Source organism: Anarrhichthys ocellatus, unplaced genomic scaffold, assembly GCF_004355925.1.
Source record: "Anarrhichthys ocellatus isolate YVR2014 unplaced genomic scaffold, GSC_Weel_1.0 scaffold16, whole genome shotgun sequence".
Lineage (NCBI taxonomy): Eukaryota > Metazoa > Chordata > Actinopteri > Perciformes > Anarhichadidae > Anarrhichthys > Anarrhichthys ocellatus.
The window spans coordinates 361712-373811 of NW_022280046.1; the positions used below are offsets into that span (position 1 = coordinate 361712).

The following is a 12100-nucleotide window of genomic DNA, read 5'->3' on the forward strand; positions in this document are numbered from 1 at the left end:
TTTCTCTATAGTTTATCATAAAGATATCAAGTAATTTTGTTTGTAGTTTTGATTTATTTATTTATTTATTTCGTAGTGATTTTAAGCCAAAAGATATTTTTAGTATACCTAACTAAACACTTTTGTTGCCTAAACCCATAGACTGTATAGCAGCCTAAACCCAACAGTGGTTTTGTCGTGTTGCTTTTGTTTTGTGTTGTCATCCGAAACATAATTGAGAGCGCAGGTTAGTTGTATGGGAACGTAATATTGTAGGAGGCAGGGCTGCAGCAAGGTGTGTCTCACACCTGAACCTCCTGTGATGTTTTCCTCTGTACATGCATGCTCTCTTATTGCATCTTCAGGTTAACGTTTGGGTGTTAAATGATGTCTGGCATCAAAGGAAAGAAGTGCGCATTTGTGATACGAAGGCTGATTCTCTGGGTTTTATTGACCAACATCATACTGGTGCTGTATTGCTTGACGAACTCAAGCCAAGGAAAGAACAGGTAAAACAATTTAAAAGGAAAGCATTATTTTATTGAGTTTAGTCAGTTGATCTGTTTGCTCATCCTTATATTTTATTCACAGGGGCTCCCAGCAAAGCACGTGTGCTCTCAGTGTGGCAGAACTGTTGAAGAAAAATGTGAGCATGCCTTCTCAAAGCACCAAGTCACAAGGGTGCTCCCCCAAAGTAAACATCATGTTCATGAAGACCCATAAAACTGCTAGCAGCACGATACTCAACATCCTCTTCCGATTTGGAGAAAAGCACAAGCTGAAATTCGCCCTGCCCGATGGGCGCAACGACTTCTTCTACCCATCGCCTTTCCTGTGCTCCCAGGTGAAGGACTACAGGCTTGGAGACTGTTTCAACATCGTGTGCAACCACATGCGCTTTGACCATCGGGAAGTGGCCAAGCTCCTGCCTCCGGATGCCGTGTACATCACCATCTTACGCGATCCGGTGGCTCTCTTTGAGTCGTCCTTCCATTATTATCACAGGGCAGTTCCTCTCACCTGGAGGATCGATGGAGAGAACAAACTGGCAGAGTTTCTGAACAATCCTCAGAGCTTCTACAGCGCAGACGCTTTCAACTCATTCTACCTCAGAAATATGCTCTTTTTTGACTTTGGTTTGGACAACAACTTGGAGGCCGATGATCCTCATGTAATAAGGGATATTCATAACTTGTCGAAGCGTTTTGATCTCGTGCTCTTCGCAGAATATTTCGAGGAGTCTCTTGTCCTGCTGAAGGACACGCTGTGTTGGACCACGGAGGACATCCTGTATTTCAAACTCAATGCTCGCAGGAGCTCCTCTGTGTCTCATCTGACCCCTGAGTTGAGAGCCAGAGCTTTACAGTGGAACGGGGCAGACTGGAGGCTCTACCAGCACTTTAATGCTACCTTCTGGGCCAGAGTGGAGGCTTATGGGAGAGACAGAATGAAGCAGGAGGTTAATGAGCTGAGGAGAAGAAATTCTGAGATGAGGGACATCTGTATCGAGGACGGAGGTGCAGTTGAGGCCCATAAGATTCAAGACGCACGTTTCCTGCCCTGGCAGCCAGTAGGAGAGTCTTCCATCCTGGGGTACAACATGAGGAAAAATATTGATCCAAACTTCAGGACAATCTGTGAGAAAATGCTCACGCCTGAAATACAATACTTGTCAGACCTGGGCATAAACCTGTGGCTTACTAAACTATGGGGTTGGTTAAAAGATGCTGTTTTTATTGTTTGACTTGGATTAAAACATTTAGAACTAGAATATAGCAATTTATCCTGAAACACGTGTTGTGATGTCTTTCAGTTTTCTTCTGAATAATGCATCCATAATAATTCATATTTGTAAACTAAAAGGTAAATTCTTCTTTTGCTTCATGGAATGTGTTACATTCAGGATTTTTTTTTGTGCCAATCCCAAATAGGCCTACAGATGGGTAAATGTTCTCGATACCTCCTCTCATCATCTGTTGCCTGTTAATTGCTTTTTGCGTTGTATTTTTAAACATCGTGCACGGCAAATGCTAAAACTCTGTTTCACACTTAAACATGTGGACAATAAGACTCCTAGATGTTGTTCTGGTTGCTACTCGACTTCTTGGTAAAATTTGCATGGTGAATGTTTTTAGCATTATTGTGCAAAGCTAATTTGCTTAATTGTCCACTGCCAGCACCTGATGCTTTTTAACCTACATTAATCAAAGCAAGGTGTGACGTCATACACTGAGCCATCAGTGGTTGTTATCATGATGTTGACACGAAGAGTTTTCAGTGGGACAGACGGTGCTAGGGTGCTCCCTAGAGGCCTGAGTGTCGGTGCAGTTGTATGCAATGAATTTGAATTGTAGTGGCCTTGTATGACCCTGTCATAACATCCATTGGCAGTAATGATGGTTTGACAAGGCATGAAAAGCTAATTATTATTTTTGCGTTGATTTTTACTTTAATTTAGGCATTACAAAATGATGAATCAGTTTTAATATTATGTTTGGTGAAAGGTGGCAGCTATTGTTTGTAGATTAGACTACTTTCTGCTGATTTGATCAGAATCCTTATAACTGGTGGCCTTGGATCTTTAGCACCACGTTTTACAGTGTAATCCGAGTAAGAGCTTCATTATTTTATTTCAACTAACTATTGCGTTTTCATGACAATATTTGTGGCACTTCCTCGTTGACAGTGTTGTGTGTTGTTAAAAAGTTAAATCTTAAGTAAACATTTTGTACTACCATGTCATTTACAAGTGCCTTCATTATTTCAAGTGTTGATTGTAAAAATAAATATTTGCATTTGATGCATTTAGAATCCATCTAGAACCAAGATGCTCTTTCCTGTTATAGTGAAAATATAAGTTATCCGTGGTCTAAAAGTAGGTTTCATCCAGAAGCTAATACACAGGCACACATTGGAGAGACTCTGTGTACAGCACTTAGTGCATAAGAATGATCATTTACTTTACGGAAGGCTTGTCTGTCAATATCAATATGATGCTCTTTGTAAATACCAGTAAGTCAAACAAAAGTAAAATCATTTGATAATGCAATCTGCTTCGACCCATGCATACCGTATTAGGTATAACAAATCAAAACACTGCTAGATCTGTATGACATTAACACTTTTAATTTAACAATTTACAATCTGTGAGGAGAACGAATGCTTTGCACATAACAGCAGGAAGAGGAGGACGAGGTGACAGGAACCATTGCTCCTTCTTCGTGGCGGTCTGGACAGTCAATCAGCTCCCGCAGGTCGGTTGACTTGAAGCACATTGTCCATGTTGACCGATGTTTGATTCAGATAACGTTATGGAGTCCAGGAAGAATGGCTAATGGAAGTGTGACAACAGTTGCACTTCAGCCTTAGGTGACCCTGCGGCGTCCTATTATTCCTCTTTGATCTCGTAGTGGTGTTGGATGTCTTTCCACAGTTTCTGTAATACAGCATTAATTAAATAACGTTAGGTATTTCATATGAACAGATAGGTTGTCTCCACAAACAAGAGTTGAAAACAGACGATGCTCGACTATGCAAGCTAGCTTAGCTTAGCTAACGTTAGCGCCGCTTCGCCCTCTGCTTACAAGGTCAGGATTAAACAAGCTTTAAATCCCCAAAAGGACACACTTACCCCGCGATTCATTGACTCAAAAATCGCGTCGCCACCTTGGTCAAAGAGTCGTTCAAAGAAGACCGCTCCAACCATGATGGTTATGGCGAAAGTGGACGTTCTCCTGAAGAGCAGATTGTAGACGGACTTAGCCAGCGCCATGTCGGTGGATTGACGTACTGCGCAGGACCGGAAGCTGCTGTGACGCGCTTTGCCTGCCCTCTTCCGGTCCTTAAGTTATTTGGTAGTGGGATGTCCTTTATCTTTTTCACACCAACGTAGTGCGCGTGGTCCTTCAAATCAAACACAGAGGAGGACAGCACTGTTTCGCCAATGGTTTGTGCTCGTTGCTGTTTAAATTCAATATACGTACGTATTTAAATCAAACGTGCATTGATGTAATAATAAGCATGTAAGCTAACGTTAACTATCCAGATTTAACAACGCTACGGACACATATTTAAGGAAGTTAACGCTTGCTCCGCTGGATTATCTGGGAGAGTATTTGTTCGAACTGCTCGTTTACATGCTGAGTATGTTTCTAAATCGTGTTGTACCTTTCTATCATCAGAGTAGAAATGGAAGTCACACCGAAGCACATTCAAAACATAAGCACCGTCACTACTGAACCAGTAGGTGGCAGCAACCAGCTTCTGTAGATATGAGGCCGTTTTATATAATTGTAAATTCAATATTTAATTATCTTTGGTTTGTAGACTGTTGGGCAGACAAAACAAAGTAGAATACAAATATGACGCCTTTGACTATGGGAATTTATGTTCTGCATGTTTGACTATTTCTAGATAAAACTATAGATCCATAATCTAGCAGAACAATAATCAAGCACACAATTGATGATAGTACAGATACACAGTATGGATTTTCATTTTAAAGAAAAACTCTAGTGTTGACGGTGCTTATGTGAATGTATTTTTGTTTCTGTTCTCTGTCTTTCAGCCATTTAAAAGGCGACATCTTGCTGTTTTGAGCACATAGCCGGAACCATGGGGAAGAGATACTACTGTGACTACTGTGACCGGTCCTTTCAGGACAACATGCACAACCGGAAAAAACATCTCAACGGTGTCCAGCATCACAGAGCTAAGAAGGCCTGGTATGACTACTTCAGAGGTGAGACCGTAGACCTCTGAGATCTGCTCACAATGGAAATATTTTAGCGTCATTATTTTTTTTTTGTTGACAAATTTAAAAGTTGTTTAGGTCTTAAACCTATCTATGAGATTTTGATTGGAGAATTTGCATGCTTATATTTGTTTTGCCATCTTGGCTGCTCACTTTATGATGGAAGATTATATAAATAACCAAAGACAACATTACCATTTTTTTTTTTAGACTCTTCAGCCATCCTGTGCGATGAGCAAACAAAGAAACCCTGCAGGAAATTTCTCCAAAAAGGTAACGGAACAGTTTGAATTTACATTCATCCAACAATGCAGGAATCTATATTAAACGCCCTTTTGTAATAATCACTTTCCCTGGCTTTTCGTGTCTTTTAGGAATTTGTGATTTTGGCCCTAACTGCAGGTTTTCTCACATGTCCGAAGAGGATCTGTTTATCTTAAAAAGACAGGCGGAAGGTAAGCTCTAACCAAAGGGTGGTGCTGTCTACCAAAGCAATATCCCACATGTTAAACGCACACAACATTTGCCAATATAAATAGTGTTATCTAAACGATTTATTAATAATGAGGTTAACATTCAACACTGCACTCACAGGTGTCACACAATATCAACACGGTCCAGATTAATAGCTGGAATGTAATGCAGCAGAGGGTTTAGCATGCCAAGTACCTTGGGTTAGCACGTCCTCCAGCATGTCTTAAAACAATATGTAATAGTAGTCGAGTACAAATTGTATTGTGTTGATATGTTGATGACAGGAGTGATATTTCATGTCTTTCAGATGAAAGGCGGCACAGAGAGGACTATGTAGACAGAAAGATGCCTGGGCGAAGTATAGAAGAGTGGCTCTCCAGAAGGGAGAAGAAGCAAACTGCCGTCGGTAGCAAAGGGTACGCTCTTTCATTTTTGTTTCAACGCTTATTCAGACATGTTTAGCATTTCTAATGGTTATTCTCGTTGATATATAGAATTCACCCGTTCCATTATTCATCCCTGCAGAGATCTAAAAGATAAGGACGACAGCGAAGAGGGCCAAGAAGAAAGTGACGTACCTCAACATCTCCTCTCCATCCCCGACCTCCCACCCTCTCTCCTGCCTCCTCCTCCAGGCGGATGGAGAGTCAAAGTGAACACAGAATGGGGTTGAAAGATATTCACTTTGTGCTTCATATCACTATGACGTGGGTGTGCCACATTAATAGGAGGAGGAATGGTTCAGAATACATATGTTATAAAGAGATGGTGTCACGTTTGTAATTGGCAGTTTGAAGGGAGGTTTGAAATAAATATAAAAATTAGGATAAAAACACTTTTAATGCCGTATAGTTTAGGTCATGTTTTGTTGAACTATCAATTAAAAACTTTTCTTAAATCCTTGAACAAAAAAATGGATTAAGTTTCATCAGGACATTTTTTATATAGAAAGTTTGTTTGTTGTCATTGAACCATCATGCAGATCCCTTGGATTTGTTATGAATGTATCATCATTTTTATTCGCCTGTTTAAGTCCTTGATTAGGTTATTCCTCATAATATGGGATTAAGCTGAAATGTGTATACCTAATCTAATTTGTTGCTTACAGCAGAAGCCTCATTAAATTGCTTTGAGTTTTTTCTTCTATTTTGTCTAACTCTTCTTCTGCTGTCTTGGCCAAAATACGTCAACATCTTTATGTTTGACTTCCTGTTTTGTTTACGTCACACACAAGGACACGGGAACATCCAGTTGGTTTCAGACTGGTCTGCTCATTGGTGGGAGTAACAAGCCAACAAAGAAAGTGAAGGAAAAGTCTGATTTAAAGCAAGCTATGAATTATTTCACTAACTTAAAAATTGGCTTTGCAAATATTAAATGAGGAGGTAAAAGCACGTTACCAACCCCTGCATGGGTAAACAAACCTCGCTCTAGAGTCAGAAGGAGTGCAGCAACCATAAACACGACGACACACGTGAATTCAGTTAACTGAATTCACGCGTTACTCACGCGTGCTTAACATGTCTGACGCTGCACTGTGAGGGCCATTACACCATCAGATCCTGACATTTCGCCCCTGATGAAGTGTTTCATGGAGAAAGAATTCAGAATTTCAGTTTGTTTTCCTGTGTACCCTAAAAAGCAGACCCTTCAAGATCTGATCCTCTTTTCTTAACCCCTGTACTTGAATGTCCACAATAAATGTTTGTTTTTTGATATTTGTCTTATTCAGCTTTTATTTGCAATCAATGTCACGTTTTGGAAACAGAACAAACAAATAGCAAACTCCTTTTTAATGCCTTAGTTTTTATTGGATTACATGCATCTAGACACCGCTTACATTAGTGTACAATAGATGCATTAACCTCTAAATGTGCATTAACAGCTACAGAAATGAAACAGCGCCGGCTATTCCCAAACTAGACAATACGATTACGAGTAATGTCACACAGCAGGATGATACAAATGGTAAGAGGAAGGTTAGAGGGACCTTTATCAGGGAGAGAGAACGATAATACATTAATGCTTATTGGTACTTGGATTACTGTTAAGTCATTTCAGTTCAAAAATAAATTTAGCATCAGATTCATTTTTTGTCAAAACTGATGCTTTTGTAAAATTGATTTCCCTTCTTTCTGAAAATCTTTCTTACGTTACTTTTAAGTCAAGGCATGAAAGTGCAGTTTTTACTCTGAATGACAAAGGCACAGGACAGAAGACATCCACAGTCCAAATCAAATCAATAACAACAATTAAGACAATCCGTCAACAGAGTGCACATAAATCTGCTCATTAAAGCACTGTAACATACAGAATAGGACACAGCAATTGCTTATATGTCTTAAGACAATATTTGACACAATAACTAGATTTTACATTCACATAAAACCCATACCTTGATATGTTCACATGAAGAGGTAATGTGATGTCATATAAGTAGTTCATACATAAACAGCTACTATGTACGAGATAAAATGTCAGTTTTATTGCCAGAATGATATTATCTGTTTCCTCTTGTGATAAACTTTAAGATAAAAAGAGCAAGAAAAAATATATAGCATTTTGTTTATAATATTTCTTAAAGAAAAAATTCTGAAAAATGAATCTTAACAAATCAGAAAAGTTAATGTAAGTGCATGGCATTAATACACACAAGAACTTGTATCTGAATGTCCAGTCAACCTGGAAATCATTTTTTTTGTACATCTTTTGTATTGTTTGTTTTATACAAAACATTATGCTTACATTCATAATAAAAACACATAGATTGAATGTATCACTTTATTTTCTTTAAGTAAGAAAATATAATCATGTTATACTTTAAACACTATGTTGTTTGGTGGTCCATGTCAAAGCCAGAAAACAACATTTTTCATGATATGTTAAATTATTTTTCACAGCATACTTCAAAGTATTTAGTGTTTTGATATTGTCTGCACGTCCACAAAAATAGACATTTACAGGAACATGTAAAATTCTGCTTATTTTTGATTAATTACTATACAAATTGCATAATTATTTGAGTACATATACTAGCGTTCAAAATTTGATCTCACGCACATAGAACACACATATTTCTAGTTTAATGCACATGCAAGTGTGTTTCATGTGAAATGAACATCCTTCATTTTCATTTGCTTTAAATATTAGTCAGTTTCGTCAAAGATTCTAAGCTTTCCATGGTTCAATCCCAGCTGGTAACTCCGGTCATACAGCAGAGCTTTTGTCTTGTCTTGTGTCTCTGTGACTCATTATTGTGACTCACTTTGGTGCCTAGGTGCACATCATTTAAATATGTAGCATTGTGCAGGCATCGCTGGCAGACTGTAAGTATGAAACACATGTTTTACGAGTTGTGTGATCATCATTTTTCTTGAAGTCTGGGCTTTTTGAATACATACCCATGCGCATAATGTTGTCTGATATTTCTTAGAGGGAATTTGTGATTTCCTTATGTGTTCTGCTTTTTATTTGGACATTACTGTTCACTTCAGTTTAATTCTAAAATCTACATTTTTGCTTGGAAAACAGTGGTTTGAGTGACAAACCACTCACCAAGGCTCCATCTGAGCTTTAAAACAAACCAGTTCATTTGAGAAAAAAGACCTTTGAGAAAAGGCCCATTGGATCAGCTGACTTGAGTACACAACATGTGTTTGAGGGTCAAAGGTTGTGTCCTCAAGTCATTCAACCATTTCAGCAGCACTGTCCAGTGTGTTCCTGTGCGTATTTCACCAGTTTATTCCAATTGCTGTGCTGTCATTTTCATGGTTTGGGAAATGGGAAACTTTGGGAAATTGATTTTTATTGTTTTCATGTCTTTGTTTTTAAATGATATCCCTTTGGTCCGTGCATTAACGAACCTCCTCTGTTTAAGGTGAGCTAGGACTTGTTGGATAATAACATGATCTTTTTACAAAATATGTGTTCACAGTTTGTTTGTAGCATCTAACGAAAATAACAAAGCAGTGCACCAGATTAGCATGATTTCCCGAAACCCTCTGCGTGTTGTCCTAAAGCTGTTTGCAGCTTCACAATATCTTAGCAATAGTCTACAGCCACGCTAGCAGCTCTGTGAGCCACAGCAGTGCTTAGAGCTAAATGCTAAAGTCAGCATGGCAGCACACTAACAATGACAATACTACCATGCTTATGTTTAGTAGGTATAATGTTTACCATGCTCTCCATCTAAGCTTAGTGTGCTAGCATGCTAACATTTGCTAACTAGCACAAACCACAGATTAAAGCTGAGGTTCATTTGATTGTTGCAAGACGAGAATTCAGGGGATCGCCAAAGTCATTGGGAAACATCCTTAGGGAACCATTAATGCCTGTAGCACAGTTTATGATAAGTGAAAACTTTGATCTGCTGGTGGCATTACAGGAAAGTTCAGGGGATCACTGGTGTCAGTACAATTCATTCTCTGGGAATAATGAGCGTCTGTTCAAAATGTCATGTCGTTCCATGCAACTGTTTCTGAGATATTTCAGACTGGGTCAAAGTGATGAACTGACAGACAGATATTGCCATCATTAGAGCCGTACCGCTAGCATGGCTAATATGTTGCAGAATATTTTAAATACTCCATTTAACAGATTTGCGTTTATAATTCGTCACTATTTTGTTGAGGTTTAGATTACAGATGATGCGAGGTCAGCAGAGTATGTTAAACTGGATGTGAGTTGGACGTCTGGACTGGAAATCTTAGACACAGATGTAGACTTAAAAGAGACACATTTTGCAGAAACCAGTCATCTATTGTTATGTTTTTGTAAGTGATTTAAAGCTACTTAATATGCAGCCCATGAACATGTTTGTATTGCTTTATTACTATCATCAGTTATATCAGAATTGGGTGCATTCCAAATGGCAGCTAGAGTTCTAGTCAACAACAGTATTATGTTTTGATATATTAGATACAGCACAGCTATTAGCCTACTACAGCACGTACTTCTACAGTCTGCTTTCCTCTATCTAATTTCTTAAAAAACATCATAATTCTGAATTAATGACATACTCTTCTTTTGAATACTAATCAGCCCTTGAAATGTTTTTCTTTAAATTTTCACCTTTATGCTTTTAGTTGTGGTCATACAAACCCACTGCATGACATCATTTAGTCCGTTATCGAGAGAAGCTGTGACAGAATCATCGTCGGCCATGAAAACATTGAGCAAAACCAAAAACAGTATTTTTGGTGAATGTTTAAATTTCCATTTTCCTTCCTTAAATTCCTTTGTAACCAGCTGGTGTAGCATTTATTTCATTCCTCTGCGCAACATTTGATTTGCTGCTATCAGCATAACGCTGATGATGAATGCAATGGCGAAGGCACAAATCAGGCTTTTACGCACACATGTGTGTTTTTCCTGTTGAGTTGGGCTTGCTGTGGAAAGATTGAGAAGAAATATTAGCACATCTTAGCGTCTCATCAGAGCTTTAAAAATGTCTGAACAATGTGTGAAATAAAATATGCATGTGACATACTGTCAATGTCCACATGGGAGTCTGTACTGTTTAGGTGCTTCTCCTCAGTCATGATGATGTTCTCAATGTCTTTCATGGTGAGATGGTCCCGGAAAGTGTCGTAAAGCAGTCTCTTCAGCTCATCCACAGTCAGTTTCTGCATGTCACACTGGGGAGACATAAAACACCAAGAAAGGTCTAATTAGCAGAGGAAAAACTCTTGTCTCAAATCCCCTCAGAGACACAAATAGGCTGTAGAACAACAATATATAATGGTAGTACAGGGCAGCTCCGGGTGAACTAATTGACTTCATTATGCAACTAAATGCAAGGTGATGCACATGTACATATGATACTGCATGTGACATACCGTAATTATCAGAGTGGTGTATGTCAAGGCCATTTGGAAAATTAGTTCATGAGAAAAGTCAAAGAAGCACGTGAGAGTATTATGCATAATGTGAGAATAACGTTAGAATTTGTTATTTAAATGACTAAAATATATATCAGTAATTTCTGTATTGTCATGTAATTGAAACAGATGACTCTGCATCACGCAACAACAGAGAAGCCAGGAGGGAGACTTACTTAAAAAAGGAAAGAGAATTGATTCAAGGACACTGATAAATGACAAGGTATAGACTTGATTGCGGATACTTATGTCAACATATACCTTCCAAAACACTGAATCAAAGTCTGCTCCATGGAACTTATCAGGCATTCCAGCAGCAGAGAGTTTAGGACCGAGCAATGTGACAAATTCATCAAAGCCAACTTGACCGTCACCTGATGGAACAGACAGAAATACAAACCTGTCACTGTTTAGCTCATACTGTATGTTGGAATAAATGCAACAGTCTTCTTAACTCGCTGACAGAGAGAAAGAGAGAGAGAGAGAGGGAGAGGGAGAGAGAGAGAAAACATACCATCTATATCAAGTCTTTGGATGATGACCTCCAGCTCCACCTCATTGGGCATGTAGCCCAGTGAGCGCATGGCCGTCCCCAATTCCTGCTTTGAGATGAAGCCGTTCCCATCACGGTCAAATACTTTGAAAGCTTCACGGATCTCTGTTTGGAGAAGAAGGGCAGTGATTATGTTAAGCGTGGAGCAGAAGGAGCAACGGCATGTTAATATAGATTTATCACAATTTCACACTGTGAGCAACAGCATGCTGGCTCAGTTGAGAATGTTATTTGAAATATGTCTGTACACAGACAGTAGTAAGAGTTTAAGGTCAAAGTCAAAGCACAAGAAAGTATGCTTTGTGCAGACAAATCCTGATATGCTCTTATTCCTTTGTATAAAGTTCCATTGTTGTCAAAAAACTAATGAAATAAATTAGCAATGTTCCCACATTACAATGAAAATGAAATGGTGGAGACTGTAGTTGAATGTTTCAGCACCATGGAGAGAGACAGAGACTG

At 38.8% G+C, this 12100-nt stretch overlaps 4 protein-coding genes across 5 annotated transcripts in view; 2 read left to right on the plus strand and 2 right to left on the minus strand.

Moving 5' to 3' along the window:
- Window positions 1-344: 344 nt before the first annotated feature.
- Window positions 345-2734, plus strand: gal3st1b (galactose-3-O-sulfotransferase 1b). Its single transcript, XM_031855657.1, has 2 exons — window positions 345-488; window positions 571-2734. Exons 1-2 carry the CDS (start codon window positions 364-366, stop codon window positions 1721-1723), a joined length of 1278 nt encoding a protein of 425 aa, XP_031711517.1. The 5' UTR covers window positions 345-363; the 3' UTR covers window positions 1724-2734.
- A 350-nt stretch (window positions 2735-3084) lies between these two features.
- Window positions 3085-3800, minus strand: uqcr10 (ubiquinol-cytochrome c reductase, complex III subunit X). The gene is made up of 2 exons (XM_031855656.1): window positions 3611-3800; window positions 3085-3415 (listed from the first exon to the last, which is right to left on the minus strand). The coding sequence occupies exons 1-2, from the start codon at window positions 3749-3751 to the stop codon at window positions 3368-3370; spliced, it is 189 nt and encodes a 62-aa protein (XP_031711516.1). The 5' UTR covers window positions 3752-3800; the 3' UTR covers window positions 3085-3367.
- Window positions 3801-3809: 9 nt separating this feature from the next.
- zmat5 (zinc finger, matrin-type 5) lies at window positions 3810-6362 on the plus strand. Of its 2 annotated transcripts, none has more exons than XM_031855655.1 (6): window positions 3810-3958; window positions 4547-4720; window positions 4943-5005; window positions 5107-5187; window positions 5514-5622; window positions 5732-6362. In XM_031855655.1, exons 2-6 carry the CDS (start codon window positions 4594-4596, stop codon window positions 5877-5879), a joined length of 528 nt encoding a protein of 175 aa, XP_031711515.1. In that variant the 5' UTR covers window positions 3810-3958; window positions 4547-4593; the 3' UTR covers window positions 5880-6362. The 2 variants fall into 2 exon arrangements, with proteins under 2 accessions (XP_031711515.1, XP_031711514.1); XM_031855654.1 differs by having other exon boundaries at window positions 3810-3925.
- Window positions 6363-6974: 612 nt separating this feature from the next.
- Window positions 6975-12100, minus strand: part of cabp7b (calcium binding protein 7b) — a 17785-nt gene continuing 12659 nt past the window's right edge. Inside the window, exons 2-5 of the mRNA XM_031855652.1 lie at window positions 11600-11743; window positions 11347-11459; window positions 10695-10842; window positions 6975-10593 (exon numbers count right to left, since the gene is read on the minus strand). Coding sequence (XP_031711512.1) covers window positions 10466-10593; window positions 10695-10842; window positions 11347-11459; window positions 11600-11743 — 533 coding nt within the window. The 3' untranslated portion in view covers window positions 6975-10465. The remainder of the gene's footprint in view (window positions 10594-10694; window positions 10843-11346; window positions 11460-11599; window positions 11744-12100) is intronic.

What these genes read in the sequence shown, in the direction of transcription:
- uqcr10 (XM_031855656.1), bottom strand. Translation starts at nt 3,751, where the DNA reads ATGGCGCTGGCTAAGTCCGTCTACAATCTGCTCTTCAGGAGAACGTCC. An exon ending in TTGAGTCAATGAATCGCGGG is followed by an intron (nt 3,416 to 3,610) that starts GTAAGTGTGTCC and finishes GCTGTATTACAG; the next exon opens with AAACTGTGGAAAGACATCCA.
- gal3st1b (XM_031855657.1), top strand. Translation starts at nt 364, where the DNA reads ATGATGTCTGGCATCAAAGGAAAGAAGTGCGCATTTGTGATACGAAGG. An exon ending in TCAAGCCAAGGAAAGAACAG is followed by an intron (nt 489 to 570) that starts GTAAAACAATTT and finishes TTTTATTCACAG; the next exon opens with GGGCTCCCAGCAAAGCACGT.
- zmat5 (XM_031855655.1), top strand. Translation starts at nt 4,594, where the DNA reads ATGGGGAAGAGATACTACTGTGACTACTGTGACCGGTCCTTTCAGGAC. An exon ending in CTGGTATGACTACTTCAGAG is followed by an intron (nt 4,721 to 4,942) that starts GTGAGACCGTAG and finishes TTTTTTTTTTAG; the next exon opens with ACTCTTCAGCCATCCTGTGC. An exon ending in ACTGCCGTCGGTAGCAAAGG is followed by an intron (nt 5,623 to 5,731) that starts GTACGCTCTTTC and finishes TCATCCCTGCAG; the next exon opens with AGATCTAAAAGATAAGGACG.